Raw genomic sequence first — 21,341 nt, forward strand, 5'->3', positions numbered from 1 at the left:
GAAATATTGTTTAAAAAAAAAAAAAAAGAAAAGAAAGAAGGAGGCTCAAACAAATGACCGGGCTGCTCTGCACTAACGCACCACTGGACATGAATTGGCTATTTTGTGTAGATTCGTTTTCTAGTTCAATTACCTTAATCACAAAAATGAAAACAATAATGACCCCTTCGCTATGTGAACTGATTGAAAGAGGCAAGGTTGTGTGTACATGTGCATGTTACAGTATGTTTACACTATCACTCTATTGTCTTAATTGGTGCATGCAGGGGAAAGCAGCTCAATGGCATACTTGAATGAATAATCTGATTTAATAGATTGCCCCTAGTATTGGTAATGAAATCAAATAAATTGAGATTGTTCAATGTACATAATGCACAGAGAAGCTAGATGCCGGTTGAACTGTGCTGATAATTGCCTACAAGCGTGTTCCTCCCCACTGTGGGAATTATAGGAAGGCAAGTATTGCAGCCGCAGGGAAGCTAATTTAACAGAAAAGAAAATGTGCATCTAATTTTGCAAATTCTTCCTGTGCCCTTTTGGCAAGGGAACGCCATGAAGAAGGAAAATATTTTTTCCAAGTTCAGGACTTTGCATGAAAGGGGCAACTAGGTTGAAGTACTTTTGAAGTAAACAGTGACAAAAAATGAGCATATTGCATCTGATCTTCTAATTTTAAGGATAGGTGACAGTGTGCAAAAATTTCAATTTTAACAATGTATTCCCTGTTTGAAAACAGTTAATGAGCACATTGGGTTTTTTGTTTTTTTTTTACTCCCAGCATCAAAAAGATACCAGATGAGTGCGATGCACAGATACATGCGCGCACACAACAGGCCAGTTACAAAGCCTGTGAGGAAGCTCCCGTAATTGGAGCGTAAATCTCATTTAGGGGCGCACCGCCGTGCAAGGAGCCGGTAAGTACGACGTCAGACATTGGTAATCAAACTTAGCCACGAGCACATTTGCGTTTTCAGTTCCTCAGGCATTGTGGGGCCATATGGACAAAAACAGCCAAAGCCAAAAGAGTTGCTTTTGAAGGTAAACAGAGGGTAATATATAATGGGACACATAGGTTTTTACAATAAAATACAAACTGGTCCAAAAAAGAAAAAAAAAAAAAAGCTACAAAATGAGATATTGTTAAAGGGATTCTGCAGCTACATAAACAAGTGCTGGTCTGGATTGTTTACTTTGGAACAGTCAAAACAATGAAATTATGTGTTTTTGTTACAGTAAATAAAATACATTTCTGCAATCCAAGTGCTGCTGGATCTGCAGCGTAGTTTCCGTACATTCACAAGCAACTTGCGGAAACTCTTTGTGTTTCCACGTTGCCACGGCCATTCTGGTGTGTGGCTGGAGGTGTAATTAAAAACAAAAGAGTACACCACGGCGAGATGTCTGGCATTTCACGGCATGTACCCGAGTGAAGTGAAACTCTTTGGGTCAATAGGTTTTTAATCAGAGCACTTTGCTGGAACGGTTTCAAAAAAATGAGTACCATGGGCCCTGAGGCGAACCTAAAACTGTGCTATTGAAATCATTTTTTTTCATTTTCTTCATCACAACTGTGAGCCACTGAGCAAGTCCAATGCATCACTGGAGGGGAGCGTCAAGCTACGACTCCCCAACAAGCTCGGCGTTTTAATTCTATTTTAACTGCAACAATAGAAAGGTCATGCTGTACATATCCAATCCTCACTTAGGTATTGCAGTATATGACGGTAAACGTCATAGCATTGGTAATGATGAGCTTCGGGAGTCAGCGTTCCTTCGGATAAAAAAAAAAAAAAAAAAAACGTAGAGAGAAAATAAGAGATCACAGTGCAGAAAAACACAATGAATGACCATCAGACAAGTCAGAGATATGAGGAAAGGGAAAGTTCAACAATAGGCACGCCAGACTCGGCAGCTAATCTGCGGCTAGATCGCACTATGGGAGTACAAATGGGAGCCTCTTGTCCTGCTTCCTGTCTCTGTGGGGATGTGTGTGTGTGTGTGTAAGTCGGTGTGTGCGCGAGAGGTTAAGAGGCGTTTTATTAACAAGGCAAATTGCTTTTTTTCTTCTTTTTTTTTTTTTGACCTTAACTTTCTTACAGAAATAGCGATAAACTTTCTTACAGAAATAGAGATAAGGTCCAGCGAGTGCGGGTCTGAGAAGCATACCGGCTCTTTTCAGGGCACAGAAGAGAGGACACGAACTCTCGGGAAGTTAGATCCTCTGCGAGTCATTGCTAGAAACAGGCTGTCAGACAATCAAGGGATGTGTCAACATTTGTCCTATGATACCATGTGTTCATGCTGTGAGATTTGACAACAGCACTAACAAGGATATATTAAAGTAAAATAAAAATGAAAAAGTTTGGGTAAACGAGTTAAAAAGTAAACTTTATTTAACTTTAATGATTGTTTGCGTATACTTTCCTACATTTGCTTGTTTTTTTTTTCTTTTCTTGGTCCAGTCCCTTGTTTATCATTAAATGTATTTTTATTTTGTTGTTAGAAAAAGAAAACTCAATCGCGGCTCTCTTAGGAGCACTGCAGTTTTTTTTGATGACACCTCAATTATTAATCGTTTAAAGCTTTCATCCTTTCCCATTTCTTGCTCTGCTCCTCTGTAGGAGCTTTACTGTCCTTAACAATGCAGTGCACATTTATTCAAAAACGAGCAAAAAACAAACAAAATCACACACACACACACACACACACACACACACTTGTAATATACTTTTTTTTGGATGACCAATTCTATCAAAATTAGATGCAATTGATCTGGACCATTCAAACCAAGGAAAACATCGATATGCTCCCGAAAGGGCTCCTCACTTATTCATTTACGCTCCACTGCACAACGCAACCACCTTCCCCAGATCGTACTCTCAGAACTAAGGATTGTGTACTTCTATTATTTTACAGGGGCGAAAGGCGATCTTTCACTGGGAGATGAAAAATTGAGACATCATGCTCGCTCTCCTATGTATTCCATTGCCCTCCCTGTCCCCATCGGTATGTGAAACAACGAAAAAATATATAAAACTTGTGTGAATGTTGAGTTAACGAAGAGGAAATGTCAAAGGACGTCTTCTGTGACCAGAATTCTGTTACCATGTCATGTTTCCATGGGGACGACCGGGACCACGGGGGTCAGTGACGGACATGCTTCCGACACAGAATTCTGCGACCACACACAAGACTTTTTCTTTCTCTATTCATGCAAAGTCAGTTCAAATAAAACAAAGCCACTCATGTATCGCAGCAGAGCTCCATGTCAGACCACTGAAAGTCGTCCCTGTGGTCTGTGCCAGTCTAAAACATGCATGTGAGGCAAATTGGGTGTGTGAACAGTTGAACAGTGTGAACAGTTGTTTGTCTTTGTCTTTCAACGTGGCCTTGCCATGAACTGGCGAACTCGTCTGGGGTTGTACCCCTGCCTTCGCCCTTTGACAGGCGGGACAGTCTCGAGCAAACCCCCTGCGATCCTCTGCGCAGGAGGAGACGAGTATAGAAAATAGATGGATGCATAATTTTGGCTAACCCTGGCACTCCTTAAGTGCTGGCACATTTGCCTGCTGTATGGGCGCTTGCTCCTCTCTATTTATATGGGTGGCGAGACAGCTGTTCCGTTGGCGGGGAGAGGGCAGAGATTTACAATGACTTGCGTGCATGCGCAGCCTGTTTGGCTTTGTAATCAGGACAGAAAGGGCCCGACATGAACAGACAGAGAGGTTGTGTGATGACGTTCCACCCCAGGTTAAATGACATCACTTGAGCCTCAAGTACCAATTTATTACTACCTTAAATCTCAGGAGGCTGAAAACTGGTTATTGCCCCTTTAAATAAACTCATCCTGACTAATATCTAATCCCTGCACAACTACTTTTCTGAGTCCAAACTCTTTCCAGCGCAGTAGGAAGTTTGGTTGGCCGTTTCGTATTAAAAGTTGTTTTACCCATCGCTTGCTTGTTAAGAGACAGATGCTATCATAAGAACAGATGTCAGTACAACCTGTCTTTTTGTTCCTCGGGCCAGCGTGGAACAAGATACTCGTAGAGTGGCTTTGTGCGAATCCTCTCATCTTGTTCATTGTTCGATTCTCTTGGCTAATTTGGTAAGGATCCAAATATTACGGGAAATGAAAGGCTCACAAATGCCGACGCGGCCCGCTCCGCTGCGCGCGTGTGTGCACTGGATGCCAGTGAAGCGTCGGAAAAAAATCTAATAGTAATAATGTGTGGAATAAAATAAAATACCGTTTAACTGTGGCAACAGCTCTGCCTGTCAGTCTATCCCTATCTATGAGTCGGTCTATCCCCTCACCAGGGACGTGCATAGTACTTGGAAGGCTTCAAAACCCGTCTTGAAATCTCGTTGAATTACACATGTTTGAGCGTGCACGCACGCACACGCACACGCACACACGCACATGCACACAAAACGCTGATAAAGGCTTTCGGAAGGCACAGAGAAGGAGGAAGACTCATCCCATGTGTGACCTTGTTGACCAAACCAATTTTCTCCTTGTCAGGCGGGCTAATGCTGTGAGGAGCTGCTGGTTTCTAGCACTGTGTGTACGCGTCCGTGTGTGCAGGCTTCCGCATCTCTCTGAGAGAAGATGGACTACCGAGCATGGGCTAAAAAGTGCACTCGGGGACAGGCCAACGTGCCATCCACTTTATCCAGGGCGGGACTACACGCTGCTTATCGAACAACAGTGGATCTCAGTGGGTCTCCGCGACCGACTCGAATTCACGTCAGCAGCGTGAACTCCACGCCCTGCAATATTGCCCAACGTCTTGCCCCCCCACCTTTAGGTTCCACCTCGTTCTTCACGCGCATACCGACCTCCGAAGCGGTGGACTATAACAAGACGTCTTCCCGCCAGTCAGAACCACTTTTACGCCAGGTCGGATTTGCACGCCATTAGACCTCTGCCTCAGCACCACTTACTTTAAATCAAGAGGGTTTTTACAGGCAAAGGCATGAACCTGCCGAGGGCCCTACAGTGTCTCTCCAGCCTCTACATGGAGGAGGGAGAAAACAAGGCTCTGACCTCCTTCAGAATACAAAACATAAGGAAGAGAGAAGGAACATACACACCTCAAGAAGTCACTAAAAACACAAGGCTATCCAAACTGGGCTTTCATCAAATCAATGGAAAGAAAAAGTTCACCAAATATCCCCCAAAAACTCCAAAACCTAACTGTTCCCTGACATGGCAGGACTGCAAGAAAAAAAAACAGAAATACCACTATATGTGATGAATCATTAAAGAATATAGCGCATGGACAACAAATATATACATATTTCTGTATCGACTGATTCATCAAATTGCTAATGTATTGCTACAAGTTCTATAGCTGCACCAAAAATAACTGACATTACATAAAAGCTGTTTCATGGAAACAGACTGCAGTGATTGAGAATGAAAAGCATTATAACTGAATAGAAAACATCCAATATGATAAACACTGTCCCTCATTCGGTCGTGTTTGAAAAGAAAAAAAAAAAAAAAGGTGAAGAAAACTGAAACTGACAACAGTCCGGTGTAAAATCGATGACCAGTTATCTGATCTCTTTGTGACCTTTACAGTATCAAGTGGGTATAAGTGTGTATTTGTGCACCTGTGCGTGTGCGCCTTCCCATCTGCTGATTCACTGAACTGAGAGTCTTATCTAAAGTGGTTTTGGCCAGTCAACCTTAGCAGAGAATACAGCCTTGTGGCGAAGCGGTGGTGTTACAGTTGCTCAACCATGAAACCCCCGCAAATAATTGGACCTGAAGGTACGTCTATGAGGATGTAACGGTTTGAAGTTCAGCACCTTTTGTGGTTTAGTGTGAAAAAATTAAATGGCACAATTAATTTGTGCAGACTGCAATTTGGATCGCTAATATACATGTGGTTCTACTCTCCATGTCTATTTTTATCCTAATCTGTTTGTTTGGGCATTTAACTTTATTATTTGTTTAACTTTATTAATATTTTAACAATATTGACAAAGAATAAATCATAAAAGCGATTTGTTGCCTCAAGTATTTTTTTTAGGCTTTGTTGCATGTGTGTGTGTGTGTGTGTGTGTGTGTGTGTGTGTGTGTGTGTGTGTCTTCTTTTCCTTCCATAAACCACAATCTTTCAAAGGGTTGACATTGAGGTTTCAGTTTCTGTGATTTTGCATATGAGAGAGTTTTGTTTTTCTCCATTTGCATTTATTGGTTGGGCAAAAAGATACAACTATCTTCATCTTATCTTTTGGCCGGGCAAAAAACATAAAATTGAAGTTGGGTGTGTGCGTCTTGAGGTGTAACAGAGCCACAGTGTGTATCATATTGGTAAAACTACTGGCCTCAATCCCCCTCCTTCCATCTGTGGCACTGCTTCCCCCCCGTCCTTAGACCAGATTAGAGCAGTCTAAAAGAGAGATTAAGATAGATATCCGGAAAATTCATTCTCTACAGTTGGTAAATAACCTTTGCTTGTCCATGTATGTGTGTGTAAATGAATAAGACGCTTAACTCGGGGATGCATAGCTCAGAAGCACAGCAGCGTTGGCCAAGGGGGAAAGGACGTCTGCTTGTTTCCTTTCCTTTCAAACCCAAAGCCAATTTTCCCAGTGAGGGGGTGAGGATTTCCTGGGGATAAAAGATAGAACTGTCTGTTGTGCCCTGTCTGTGTGTGTGCGTGTGTGAGTGTGTGCGTGTGCGTGTGCGTGTGTGTGTGTGTGTGTGCGTGTGTGTGTGTGTGTGTGTGTACTTAAGGCCCAGCTGTCAGTGGTCATTGGTGCAGATTGTTGTACTGACCTGCACAGTGAGAGGTCAGAGAAAGGATCACACTGTGGGGCAACTTTATGTCAATGAGCTTGGCTCTGCAAGCAAGCGTGTGTACCAAAGCCAGGCATTGATGTAAGCGTGAGATAAAAAAAATAAATAAATTGACATGGCGCACTGGGGCCAGTGACAGGGACTCAGGAAACAGTAGCTCGGGGGGGTAGAGCGGGTCGTCCAATGACCGTAGGGTCTGCGGTTGGAACCCGGCTCTATCCCCGCCGCTGTCGTTTTTTCCTTGCCCTTTCCGAGACACTTTACTCACTTTGCCTTGAGTGAATTGTGAGTGTGTGTTCATGGTGTCCTAATGCTAGAATGACTATCCGTAGGCCGGCGCCAGACGTATTAGCAGGGAGTGTGTGGATTTATCTATTTATTGTTAGATAATGTGACAAAATTTGAAACCCCAAAGATTATGTGGTAAAAATGAAAACCTCTGAGCCCATAAGTCCTGGATAGGTCTTTCTTTTCTTTAAGTTTATGGTTTTTACAACAGCAGAACAGAAGGTTTTGGGCATTCGTACGGTCGTTTCTTTCACCAAACTATGGCACATGAGCAATCTACCTTTTTCTCTGTTTACAGATCTCTTGGGTCACGATCTGACTGTGACCCATACCAAAATTTTGTTTGGAACAAGGTGGTTTAGGAGGGTAACTAACCTCTTTTTACTGGGAACTGTGAGTTGAAAAGGATGTTGCATTTGTTCACAACAGATGTGATTATATAAAGAGCTAACTGTATACAGTGTATACTAAAACATTTGAGACATCATCTGACCAGTGATTAATGCTGCTTAGAGCCAGCCTAAAAACATACATCCATTAACTAGAAAATATCAATTAAACAAATGTATTAGAATGTCATGAATACAACTGTATTGTATGTCTAATTTACCTGTGCACGTTTGACAAACTTCAAATTAAACTGCCTAACAAAGTTCCATATGAAATGCTAATTGAAGGCCATATCAACAACCGATTCATTTTATTGATCAAGCTTCCAAACAAAGCTCACTGTGAATCCAAGTAAAACGCACACGCACAAGTACCACAATAACTATGCATTTGATTTGTTTAAAATCATCAAAAAGTGTAAAAAAAAAAAAAAAAAAATTAAAAAGAATAGGCAGAGTCTGACCATAACAATACGCGGCAGTCTCACCGGTATCTTGAACAAATCTAAAATGAGGTTATCTGATTGGACTTTTAAAGAGCCTGTGTTTGAACAAGAGGCCTCACTGCTTGCTTGACTAGTGCAATTGAATCAATCACTGACATAGGAGGGGCAATCTATCAATGTCTGGGAAGAGGAACTATAAAGTCAGCTAAACGGATAATAAAAAAATAAATAAATAAAGCGTGCCAAGAAAAAAAAAAAAAATCAGTGGATCAGCAAAAACAGCTTTTTTTTCTAACATTGACGCCACTGTTAAAATAATAAAAATGTATACGTAAGAGAAACACAGCAAAAACAATATAACTAATGACTTATCTGTTTCCTGTACGCTGCATGCAAGGTTGTGATTTATTAGCATATTAACTGTTTTTTTTGTTTGTTTTTTTTAATGAGCAGTCCCATTGCTACAAGAGACCTGCGCTAACTTGCGTGTGCATCTCCCCTCCCCCCCAATTTCTAAATGCAGGATTGTACCCAATGTTGTCAAATCTAACTTTTAATCCAAATATGTACACATAAACAAACATGTTAGTTCAGAAAAGCAAAAAAACTAATTTCAAACACCAGAGGTCAAAAACTAGAATACATCATTTCGGCGTCATAAACAACTAGTCATTCAAAAAAACTTAAGATCTGAAATTTTGAAGCCATGTTGTTTTCTCATATAATACTGTTGTCTATAAATAAACTTAAGGTTGACAGTTCCCTTTACTGCCGTTTTATTGTGTCTTCAGTTCTACTTCTTCTAATCTATTTTGTTTCCAAAACATCTCATTTTTCTTTTATTTGTTACTGTGTTTTAGTGTTGACAGGAGGTATTGAAGACATCTGAGGATCAAGTCTTTGGTTTTCCAGTGACAGAATATTAATTTTAATCATAGTCGCTCAACGGAACGAGGGAGGCAACTGGGACACAAATTCCTGACATCAACATCTTAGTCTATCAGACAAAACTAAAGGATATTGGGTTAATCTTTATTTGTTTATTTGTTCATTTAAGTCATATTATAAATCATCAAGCGTGATGATGATATTTTTGCCAGGATAAGGACTGAAAGTTGCTGAAGCTATTCTAATATTGCCTTCATACTTCATAAATTATGAGATTCTAAACCCGATCCATCATTTATAAAGTTTAAATGCAAAATGAATTAACACATAATTGGGTGCTTATGAATACATTTATAGCAACACTATGACTAAGTTCTTCTCCAGGCTCCCTAAGATCTGGCGGTGCTTCAGTCACAGCCCTGCCAAAGACGAACAAAGCCACTGATGACCCCAAGTCCAACGTGCAAATTTCAGGAATGCTGTGCCTTTGAAGAAAGATTTAATCATTTGATCCCGTTAGAAAAGGGCTGGTCGTCAAGAGTGACCATCTCCATTCTTATTATTTGTGACGGACTTGCTGCCTTAAAGGTTAAGTGTGTAATATTTTGGAGATTCTGAAGAAGAAACCGCAACATCAAGTGGTGGCATTTTAGATTGTAGCGCTCACCCACTCACCCTCCCTCTCCCGAGCTTGCCGGTGAACTACAGTGGACTGCACACCCAAACCTGGATACCTTTCTTTCTTTGTTTATTTGAAGATGCAAGCAGTCATCCTAATTACGAAATGTGCTGTCAGGTGGGCTGGATTGTTCACGCCAGACTTCCTTAAAAAAAAATGGCGGCACAAGATGACAGCCAACTAGGAACAAGACCGTTGATTTATGTACATTCTTATGTACACATATGAACTGTTCTAAAGGTAGGAAACCCTAATTACTTTAATTGTACTACGATTACACACTTCTATTGTATTTATGGGCAGTACATTAAGGTTCTACCAATATAAAAATCATAAATCAAACCAAATATTACACACTGGACCTTTGTCGAGTGCTTGATGCAGTGGGCTGTATTCGGTGGCAAAAGGTTTCTAGTGGTTTGCTGCTGGCTTGCCGTCTTAGTGAATATCCTGTGGTGGTACTTCAAATGAGTGATTTGACATGTAGTGTTGAATGATTTATCTCGTCTTTTTTCTCGCATAATAAAGTTTTTTTTTCTTAGCCGTAAAATATGCCCCGGCGGCCGACACGCTGTCTCTATTCTAGCATCTTTATTCAACGCGTTGTTGCGTACGAATCTCATGCTGCTTGACAAGTTTGGTCTTGTGCCCCTCCCACGACACTCACACCAACACTAGCTCATGATCCTGCTGCAGCAGCAGCAGCAAGACGGTACGAATAAATCTCTGGCTGGCCACGTCGAGGAAGTTGGTAACATCGGGCCAATGCCGACGTGATTGCAGATGTATTGTGCACCCTTACAATCAAAGCGGTGTGGAGAAGCATTTGTGCCTCCACAGCTCTGAGTTATATTCCATCCGACACCCATGTTCAGTCATCCCACCTCCCCACCTCCGGTCTCCCACATCACTCTTCATGCACTACTTCTTTCCCTTAGTTTTCTGCGGTTATTTTTTTGCTTTCATCCCTCACTAGTGTCTGTCCTTTCTCTGTCCCTCCGTCCTTGAAGCACTTACCTTTGATTAGTAGACGGCATTCAAAGCCTTTTTTCCCCCCTTTTGTTCACCTCAATATACATTGTCTACTTCCTTCCTATGGCCTTTTGCTACCTTTCAGTCTTCAATGGTCCAGATTACATGCCGTGTTCCACATGCGGGTAAGGAATGGAAGAGTCTTGCCAACAAGGCACAAAGAGTCGGGACCAGCTGTAACTTTAGTGATGAAATTTTCATCAAAGGGTTCAAGTCTTTTCAAGCCCCTAATCACCTCACTTGTTAAATTGTAATGCTTCTTTCATAAGAGCACACAATGTTGTCTGGCAAGGATTCAGGTGATCCCGAGAATGGCCGGGGACAGATATCAACCATTCGCTCTCAGAAAAAGAAAATTGCAAATCAAACAAACTCTTTAAAATATTAAAATGGCGTTTAAGATTCGTGTCTTCAAGGTAGAGTGCAGCCTTTGAACCGCTTGAGCTATTATTTGAGCTCCAATTGACAATTCAGACACTTCTTTCTTATATCAGGCACGGCAACTTCAAAGGGATTGCCGTGCCTGACGAGTGCTCAGCCAGTAAATTCTTAGGAAAGAAATATCTGCCTGCAATGTGTAAATATCAGCTTTAGCTTCCATAGGTTGTCATTTGGGAAAACAATCATATATAATGTAAGGTATGTAATGTGCTTGATAGTTGTTTCATCATTAATGTTTACCAGTTCCAGCCACTTGTAATCATTCTTAGTGTGCTACTAAGCTACTCCGGTTGCTTCCACTGACAGCATGGCTCTTCAGCGGTTTCATTTGATGGGTCACAAATACATCGGATTTTTTTTCCAGACTGAATGACTTCAATCTCTCTTATTAATAAAAAGGAGAAAAAAATGTTTCTTTGAAAGTTTCTTGGAAGTGCGAGCAGCTCATTTCCATGACACTTTCCCCTCTAGTGATGCCGTTGAGTCACCCTTACTCTTTCATCCATTCAAAGCCATCACTATCCAAGCCATGGTACTTGACTAATGGCCTTTTGCCTAGGCACCTCTATCACCATCCAGTCAGCCTCTTCCATAACTGCCTCCCTCCAAGCCATTTATCTATCCTTCGGGGGACCCTGACCTGCAGCTGAAGGACATGGATGCCTCAGGGCTCAAATGAAATACAGCAGTCTTGAACTGATCATCACTGCCATAAAAACGAAATGGAAGTGAGACTGACTGCTGGAAAAGGAGGACGATCCCCTCTCGCACAGAGGTGTGCAATTCGTGACCACGTCAGCATCGGTGCCCTTCCTGACTTACAAGAAACATGTCGACAGCCTATGTCTGTTTAAATAAAGTTCAGGAAAAAAAATAGTTTCCACACGGCTCCTGGACCTGATAAGTCTCCTCAGTTTGCAGCGGTTTCCGTATTTCTGCTGGTCGGTACATTGTTAGGGTTGAATCCTCTCGAGGTGGCAAGTCACTTACACTGCCAGCCATCAAAGCTTCACACTAGTGTAGCGCTCCGGTCTTGGTCTTGAGATCGGTCTCGAGACCACTTTTGCAGTCGCGTCTCAACTTCGATATGTTTTTCCGTATGGGGCTTGACTTGGTTTTGGTCTCTACATGGTCAGTATTGGCATTGGTATAATTCTGGTGGTCATGATGGTTTCTTGGTCTCAGTTTCAAGTGGTCTTGGCTACATCATGACCTTTTGATGGAATTATAAAAGCCGTAGTCAAAGACACACATATATGTCTTTTTAATGACAGCGGGTTGCCGACGGAGGCAGGTTGTAATAATTGATGCGGTTGTGTGGGGTGGGCTGGGATGAATGAAATTATTGATAACAAGCGGGACCCGCGGGTCGTCAAAAACCCTGAGCCGATCACCACTAACCTGTGTGAAGAGGGCGACAGTTTGTCTCTATGACACTATTTTGCACTTCTTGTGAGAGTAATTCAGACCATCAACAAGATTCTACAGCAGGTCAGAGTGGTTTCTTGTACTTTCACATATCTGAGTCAATGCATGCGTTAATTTTCTTTTAGCTCAAATGTAGTGTTAAATTTTGATTGTTTAAATGGCAATGCTGTTGCCTGTGTAGCTATACCCTTGAATAAGTTTTGAATAACCAAGAGTTAATACATGAAAATGAAAATTATGCAAAACTAAAACAACTCCCTGATGGAATATCCATTTACTGTATTAACTGAGATGGAAAGATTAGAATAAATAAGGCAAAGAAAAAAAACGATGTAATTATTACGTACTGAACAATGACTTGGCAAACAAATAAACAGCAATACCAATTATTTGTTGTTGTTTTTCTAATCCAAATGGCTTACTCCAAAGTTGTATGCTCACAAATGAGTCATAATGTCCCATGGGTTTAAGGGCAGAGATGCTCTTAATTTAAAAAAATGACTTTTGTTGCTTCTAAACTTATTGCATGACTTATGACTGTGCTTTATTTGCTCACAAAGAATATGTGGTCTCACAAATCTCGGCCACTAAAGGCAGTCAGCTAAAGGGGGGAAAAAAAAATCTTCCGGAATCAAATTAAATAGTCTGAGAGGTTTGAAAAAAAGTTTGAGCCGGTAAAATCAAAGTGTTTATTCAAGGGAGGCTGACAGTACCCATACTTTGACACTTACCTTTGTTTCTGCCAATACACTGGTGACATGTCATTTTTATCAAGTTTTATTTTTTTATTTTTTTTATTAAACCTGGCAACCCTAACTCATTTAGATCAAAATCTCTTTTTCAACAATGACCTGTCTGAGTATGCAGCATTATAGAATTTTTCCACTCAATCACTTTGTCATTTATTTACTCTGTGTACCGTGTTCGTCATCATTCAAACAAGAGGGGCACACACTCAGCAGAAGTGAAATGAGGAAACATTACAGTAAGATTCCCATACCTCTTTTCCGGACAGGTAGTAAGCAGAGAGCAGACCTCCGACGAACCGGATGTTCACTTCAAAAACAGAAACCTCAGCATTCTGCATCAGGGACAAAGAAGACAAATGCAAATGGTAAATAAATGGCTTGAATAGAAAGACTGTTTAAGAGTACAAGCATTGTGTGGAGATGGATTTTCTGAGAGTGGGCTGAGACTGTTCATGGTCACAAGTAGTATCATTGGAGCGTCTATAGACATGGCTTTCAAGTTTTATTGTGTAATATTCAGAGAAGAAGCAATTTTGAAGAAGAAACAGTGACATCAAATGGTTACATTTCAAATTTTAGACTTTCACTCTTCCTCCCCGTCCCGAGCTTGCCAGTGAACCACAGTGGTCTGGTACCAAAAACCGGGTACCTTGTCCACCTTTTTCTTCGTTGGTTTATTTCAGGATGTGAGTAGTCACCCTAATTCCGAAACGCGGAATCAGGCGGGCTGGATTGTCCACACCCAACTTCCTAACTGGGAGCAAGACCCTTGCTATATGTGTATTCATATACATACATATATATGAGAACTGTTCTAAGAGTAGGAAAATTACTTTTATTGTACAGCGATGATATGCTTTTATTAATGTATTTATGGGTAATATATCAAGGTTTTACCAATATAAAAATCATAAATCAAGCCAAACATTACACTGGACCTTTATGCTTCATGTTCTCAAACTACAGCCACACCAGGGCAAAAAAAGAAAGAAAGATATTCAAAGTATCAATTTTCAGTGTCTTGATACTTAGACAATTTTTTGGCAGCGAAAATGGAACAAAACAAGTAAAGTTTCCAGTTCATGGAATGATTTGTCTTCCTGCTTGACAATAGACCTGTCCTACTCCTTTCACGTCTTTATGAACAGATTCCTGGGCCTGATGAAGTTTTTTTTTTTTTTTTTTTGCTTGACTGACAGCATTCATAAGTCACTGCTGTCAACCAGAGATAGGACAATGGACTCCGTCTTGCGGAAAGCCTGAATTATCTGCCAGACAAAATGTGTGCTGTCACTTCTACCCAAGTCTGAATGACTGAGCGGTTTCATTGCAGAGCTAAATTGTACTAATTAGAACTCAATCATGTGTTCCACGGGGGCATCTGAAAATTAAAAAGAGCAACATTTTGTTTTCAGGGGACCACATTCAGTGTGCAAGTCTGTAGCATAAAATATTTACTAAGTCTCGATATATTTTTTTTTATTATTTAATTTAATTTTTTGAGTTCATCATCCATTAGCATATAAACATAAATATTAATACAAGAAAACAACTGAAAGGAACCGAAAAGGTGCAGGCAGAAGCCATAGCTTGTATGTTGCCTAAACTCATTTTCCATTATTCATGATGAATAGTTTTTTCAAACCAACTAAAGTGACGACAGAGATGAGCCTGTCCTGGTCAAGGTACAATATTTGTGGACTTGCTTTCTTCGTGTACTTTCAACAGGATGGCAATGACCCTCTGAGTCAGCAGTTGTGTAACACTATACTGAGCGTGACAAAGTTGGCAGGAGTGTAGTTCGTTCTCCCGGGCTTAAGTGATGACAGCGTTCAAAGGGAACTACTTCTAGCAAAAGGAAGGCCAAGATGGAAGTCAAATTCATTGATAGCTTTTATGCATTTAAAAACTTTCAGCGTTTTCACTTTTCTCCACCATATACCGGATTATAAATAGTATTAAAATGCCAAAGGGCGTTTTTGGGAGTGACCAGAATGGATAGGATCAGAAGTGGTGAGTACTTCAGAGAGAGAGAGCATGTTAAATGTTTAGGAAATAAAGCCAGTCTGAGATGGTTTGGACGTGGACAGAGGAAGGATGGAGAATATGGCAGGCGGGAAGCCTGGAGGAGGAGCTGGGAGAAGATTTATGGACGTCATGAAAGAAAACATGAAGTTAGTTGGTGTGAGAGAGAAAAGGACGCAGAGGATGGAGTGAGACGGAGGCAGGTAAAGCGGCTGCGGCCACCCCTGAAGGGGACAGCCCAAAGAAAAAGAAGACTCTCAAGAGCAAATTACAAGTTGAGATTTGATAGAAAGTCTCCCCAAGTCCTGGGAGAAGTCCGTCCCACGGCTCCACTTACTTTCCCGTCCCCTTTCAACAGATTCAAAACCCCGAGCTCAGTGTTTGTTGAAAAACAAATAGCAGTGACCTGTGTGGCCTCTGCTGAGGGAATCTGAGGGAAGCACTTGAGCAAAGGTCCTCCCCCCCCCCCCCCTCCCCGCCCTTCGGGAGCAGTGCAGCGCTGCAGGCAAAACAGTGTTTATTGCACTCTTGAAGCTGACAGCAATGTGGAAGTATTTTCCCTCTAATTATATGAGAGTCTAAAAAAGCATGACACGCTTGTGGGAAAACAAACCTTGACGACTTGTATGTCCCATTTCTGCTTTAGCAGTACGATGTGTAAAGAGTTAGCAATTGACAGTATTTATTTCTTAAGCAGTTGCACATTAGTTTTCTTTCATTGCGTGTTTTACATAATGGTTGCAGAGAGTACAGAAATGGAACTAAATGTGTCCAGACTTCAACATGCGTGGACCTCAACTGAATTCCCCTGCCTGATTTTACAAGTAAGGGGGGGATGGGAGCTCAGCAGGGACGTCACAACATAATGAGGGCCGCTTTGCAATGCATACATCCAACTGAAATGTGTGCTCCACACTCGAGCGGGCAGCCGGGCTCCAGTTGCACTTAACGCTCATCGGAAACAGCACAGCGGCCCGTTCGGAACGGAACAATCCAAACGTGTTTTTATGACATAGAGTGTTTTATTATAGCTGCTCCCACAAACAACCCCCGCATAAACTGTGACGACAAAGGTCGTCACCCCCTAAAAAAGCCACCACTGCGAGGTTTATAAATGTTGATTATTGTGCGGTGTGATTATATTGACATGCAAAACATCAACACGGGAAGGAGATGGATTGTTTAGGTCTATGTGATTGTACATGTACTATATGTATGTGTTTATGTCTGTACTCTTATACCTGCCTGTACACATTTATACATTAAGATTTATGCTATAGAAATATGTATCCTTTACCTTTTTTTTTTTTTTTTTTTAACTTCTCCCTGCTCCTTTTTGAACATGGAAATCTTTATTTGAATTATGTACTTGAAATGTTAAAAAGATATCTTTGATAATTCTGATCTGGTTTGTTTTGTTTCTTGAATGTCACCGTATGTTTGTGCTAAATAACCTAAACACTTCACGCACTTAACAAGCGGAGGCGGCGTACAGCAGTGAGCTGGCATTCCAGATTCAGATTTTGAGGTGCCTGATGACAACGGCATCAATATTTTTCCAGCAGAGTTTACCGTTCCTGCAAAGCACTAAAGTTCATTTCGTCTGCCAGCTCGAAGGAGAAAACCTTCGACTTTGCCGACTCCCCCAGTTTGCCGTCATTTCTGTCTTTACAGGAGTCGCCTGGGGCCTGTTGACGTGGTTTAATCGCAACATCTCGCTCACCGATTCAAATCCTCGGCGGCTGTAGGTGGCGCTGTGACCCCATTCTGTCTTTGGCCCAAACATAATTCTGAACTTCTTCCAACAAAGTCATTGTTGTGAGGGCGGGGGGCGGAGAGTTAAAAATGAGAATTGGAATTGAGCTATTATCTCCAATGAGGAACATTGGCACGGACCCTCCGTGCCAGGTCGGCGCCCTACACATGGAGGGCGCAGACCTTCGTTGGACAGACCTGTGACAGCTGGGATTGACTCCAGCAGACCCCCGTGACCCTGAGCTCGGGAATAAGCGTTTATTGAAAATGGATGGATTGATGGACAGAATAAAGCCACCTCCACCTCCTCCTCCTCCAACAGACAGTGGGTAACGGCCTCGTGTTTTTATCTTTAATCTAATACATTCCAGAAGTCCTCAAAAGTATCTATGAGCTACAGTCAGACCCCATGAACCAGCAATTGTTCATCAAGACCGTGTTTGCTCATTTGTGATTTTCAATTAACTCTGCATTGAGCGGTTGTGTCATCTCCCTGTGTTTGCGTTAACGATCCCTCTCTCTGCCATACAGTTTAAGCTGTTTGCTTTGTACATACAAGCTCTCACGTCTATGCCACACACTTGAGTGTTAGTTACGTATATCTTTTGTTGTCTCTAGCAGGGACAATATCATCCAGCTGTATGTAGCAGTAATATCAAGGCGCAAGGCAATTCCACCGATTCTATTCATTTGTGTATCTATTTATTCTATTATCACTCCTCAAGTGAGAGCTCCACATATATAACTGATATTTTTTTTCAGATTAAATCGTGCTACATATGTGTATTTAATGATATCTTCACACACCCCACCAACAAATTGTGACTTGAGTGAGCTTTCAGCGAGGGAGCACGGAAGCGGCTGTGCACCTCATAAATAATTGAACGTACGTAATGCAATAAAACGCAAGACGTAATGGACGATGATTTTGCGACGACTACGGTCTGACACTCCAATGCAGAGAGTCGAGCAGCATGTTGGCGGTGGCATCACTGATCATCATCCATGAGGAGAGGGACCGTTATTGAAACTAGTACACAAAACTGACGTACATGCCAGAAATGGACAATACAATAATATATTAGGAACTTCCAATTCACAATTCAACATATTCACAGCCCACAAGAAAGCCTATATGACCGTGATGCAGCAAATTCTTCCAAGGATGACAGTGCATTTTGTTTAATGCCGTTAATGAAACGTTTTAGCTGAGTAAACATACAGCCTGATACTGGGAGGTTGTGGGTTCGATTCCCTGGCCGGGTCACACCAAACACTATAGAAATGCTCCCATTGCCTTTCTTCATGGCACTCGGCATCACGAGTTGGATTCGGGAGGAACAAACACTTGTCCTCGGTATGAAGCTTTCAAAAAGTGTGAGAGTTGTTGGCGTTTTAATGAGAGGAAAGCTGTGCCTCAGTCGTCCTGAATGATGACAAGAGACTGTGACACAGCTTGGTGGCGCGCTGCCACCGAGCTGACAGCCGAACACGAAGACTCGAGGACGGCTCTAGCTTTGTCATTCTTTTACCCAGGCTGACTCCAGCGACTATCATCTCCTCTCGCAACACTTGCGTCATGTGATATTGACTGCAAACAACTTGTCCTGCTTCGCTGCGATCTAAAAGACAAGTAATGTTGTTGTTTTTTTTCCTTTTCAAACCGGTCAAGTATTTCACTCATGTTTCTATCTGTTCGACAACGTGGTGAGGCATTTTGGGTTTTTGGCTCGATGTCTGGTAAGCGTTGATGTGGCGGTGAAACGTACTCGCATATTTCTGCTATGAATTTTTGTTTTTAAGAGCTGGTGTGAAAAAAAAAAACCCATCGACTTGCACACGTTCCACATTCTATTTAATGAGACAAGTCAGAGTTTTCCAAGCGCTACTCCGACTGCGAAATGCATCACACCTCTGTGCGTTTGGGTGGCAGATATTATTTCTTGAAGTTCACCATGAGACTCAACAAGAGAGGTGATTCACATCAAAATCCTATTACCCCGACACATGCATATAAAGAACCGCAAAAGGCCCCCGTCTTTCAGGGCTCCTCTCCTCCATTGTGGTCAATAATTCAAGTGGCCATCGACTGAATTGTGGCTTGTGACGGCGGGCCAGGGCCTTTCTGTACTTTCCATCAGCGCAAGGGCACTCGTTCGGGTGCGCGCTTCCTTACCACATTAAAGTCGAGATTCTTCTCCACCCAGTCGGCGGCGTCCTCAAACTCTTCAGTCATTTCCATGATGTAGAGGGTGTCCAGGGCGTCCACTATCGTGGCTCCCTTTATGCTCCCTGCACGAGACAGAAATTGAAAGATTAGATCGGCGGGACTCAGCCGCTCCTTAATACGTTTCCAGCGAGGCCTCTACAGCTCGTCCCGTCAGCTGAGGAATACTCAAACATAAGGGAGGGAAGGTGTAATTTGAACCCGAGTGAAGTTCACTCGAGCGCCGCGCAGCTCGTTAGTGGGCGCGGTACAGTTTGGCTGTGCGACTCGGCGAGAGGCGTCGGAGGCAGCTGGCGAGAGGTAAAGGATTATGAACACTGATGAAACATCAGGGGAGTGTTGCTCCTCCCCGGTGATTAGCCTCGCGGCAGGAGGGAAGACACGTAGGCCGCCGTCGCAACGCGTTCATTACTCGGAGCCCGTCGACGAGCGCGGCATCCGCCGAAAACACCTCAGTCTTGCGCGTCGATAAATCATTAGGCGGCGCGGCCCCCAGTGAGCGGCTCCTGTCCGGGCGCGCTCGTTAAAAAAAAACAAAACGAGAAACTTTGGCAGCGCGAGCAGAATCCTCAGAGGCGAAGTAGGCGGAGAGAAAGCAAAAACATCACAAATAAACAAGTGAAAGACAAAATGAGATTTGATTAAAAAAAAAAAAGAAAAAGAAAAAGAAACAAAGCAGCGAAACGTTAACGGCGCAGCGGGAGGAAGGCAGGGAGTAAAATTTTACGACAAGCAGCTGACAGAAAAACCTGTTGGTCCAGTGAGTAGAACCTTTAAGGAAGCACAATATTTAAGGAAGCCCACCTGATAGCGTGTTTCATATTTTGGGCTTCCTTAAAAATTGGCGGCGGAAGATGGCAGCTAACTGAAAGCAAGACCTTTGCTATATGTATATTCTGATACATATGAGAACCGTTCTGTGGTTAAGAAAAGCTAAATTTTTTTTTAATCGAATATTAGCTTTTATTAATGTATTTATGGGCAGTATGTTCAGCTTTTACCAATGTATAAAATCATCAATCAAGCCATATTTTACACGCTGGACCTTTAAGTGGTGAAAAGATGCAAAGGAAGCTGAAAGACTTTCATAAGAGAGTGGAGACGATGCCGAGTCATCAGCTGGAAGTGCAGGGCCAGTGATGCCCATCAGCGCATTCCTTGCAGGTTCAGAGACACCTCAGCGTTATTGCTTTACACTAAGAGGTGCGTCTACGTGGTCTGTTTTTTTGCTTTTTTTCTACAATCTGATTAAAATTGTTTCAAATTGAGAAACCGTATCAGTCCTGGTTACACAAAAACGCTGGTTAAAGAGATCAGATTGATTTGCATGATGATGATCGGAACTCTGAACTCAGAAGTCCCAGAACAACAAACTAACCAAGCCTCCTGTTCTTCTTTATGGCGTGTCTTATGAAACTGCAACACCAAAGAAACACTCTCCGTGTTTAAAACATGAGCAGGAAGAGAAAAGCATGGAGCCATTATCCCATGACTGTTAAGTTAAGTTGCTAAACCGCAACTTAACTCTCTATGGCAAAGGGAAGCCCTCCCTTGTGCCGCTTACATGGACTCTGATCGGATCACAACACAAGTCCTACCAACTCAGTTGGGGCCACTTTTGCAACAGTAGCGCGTGCGGACAGATCGTGTAGAGGTTCACGCCATGTGTGTGACTGGCACGTTCTCACTGCATCTGCGTGGGTTTCGTCAGACACTCCAGCGCGTCTGTTCCCGGTCCAAAGTCACACGGATTAGGCTAATTTGGAATGCTAAACTGTCCGTCGGTGCCAACGCGAGCGTGGATAGTGGTTTGTCTATGGAGCGACTATGTGATCAGAATAGCTTGGATACGCTGAATTGAAATGTGGACATGGATAAATCTGTTGCAGCAAACTGCTTAAATGTTTCTTTTAAAATGATTTCTTCCACTTTCTCAGCTATCGTTGATTTGCTTGACTGTATTCTGCAAATGAATTGGAAACTGTCAACCTGACATGGCCTCCGCATATTATTGGTTCATGCTTGTTAAATGCAGGTAAGTTGGATCTTTATTGACACAGCAGGTCTCCTTCTCCATATGGAACCAACAATTCCTTTAATTTTCAATGCCAGCACAGGCAACTCGTTCCCTGGGGTCGGCTTTAGCAGCACGAGAAAAGCGAAAGGGAATCATCACA

General features: G+C 42.2%; 1 protein-coding gene across 1 annotated transcript in view; it reads right to left on the reverse strand.

Annotated features, from left to right (window-relative positions):
* The window catches only part of man1a1 (mannosidase, alpha, class 1A, member 1), a 97,194-nt gene that overhangs the window by 28,714 nt on the left and 47,139 nt on the right, over positions 1-21,341 (reverse strand). The window contains exons 3-4 of the mRNA XM_076037738.1: positions 19,114-19,229; positions 13,409-13,489 (exon numbers count right to left, since the gene is read on the reverse strand). Coding sequence (XP_075893853.1) covers positions 13,409-13,489; positions 19,114-19,229 — 197 coding nt within the window. The remainder of the gene's footprint in view (positions 1-13,408; positions 13,490-19,113; positions 19,230-21,341) is intronic.

The sequence above is a fragment of the Nelusetta ayraudi genome, unplaced genomic scaffold (genome assembly GCF_046127955.1).
Source record: "Nelusetta ayraudi isolate G7.1 ecotype Tasmania unplaced genomic scaffold, CSIRO-AGI_Nayr_v1 ptg000052l, whole genome shotgun sequence".
Taxonomy (NCBI): Eukaryota; Metazoa; Chordata; class Actinopteri; order Tetraodontiformes; family Monacanthidae; genus Nelusetta; species Nelusetta ayraudi.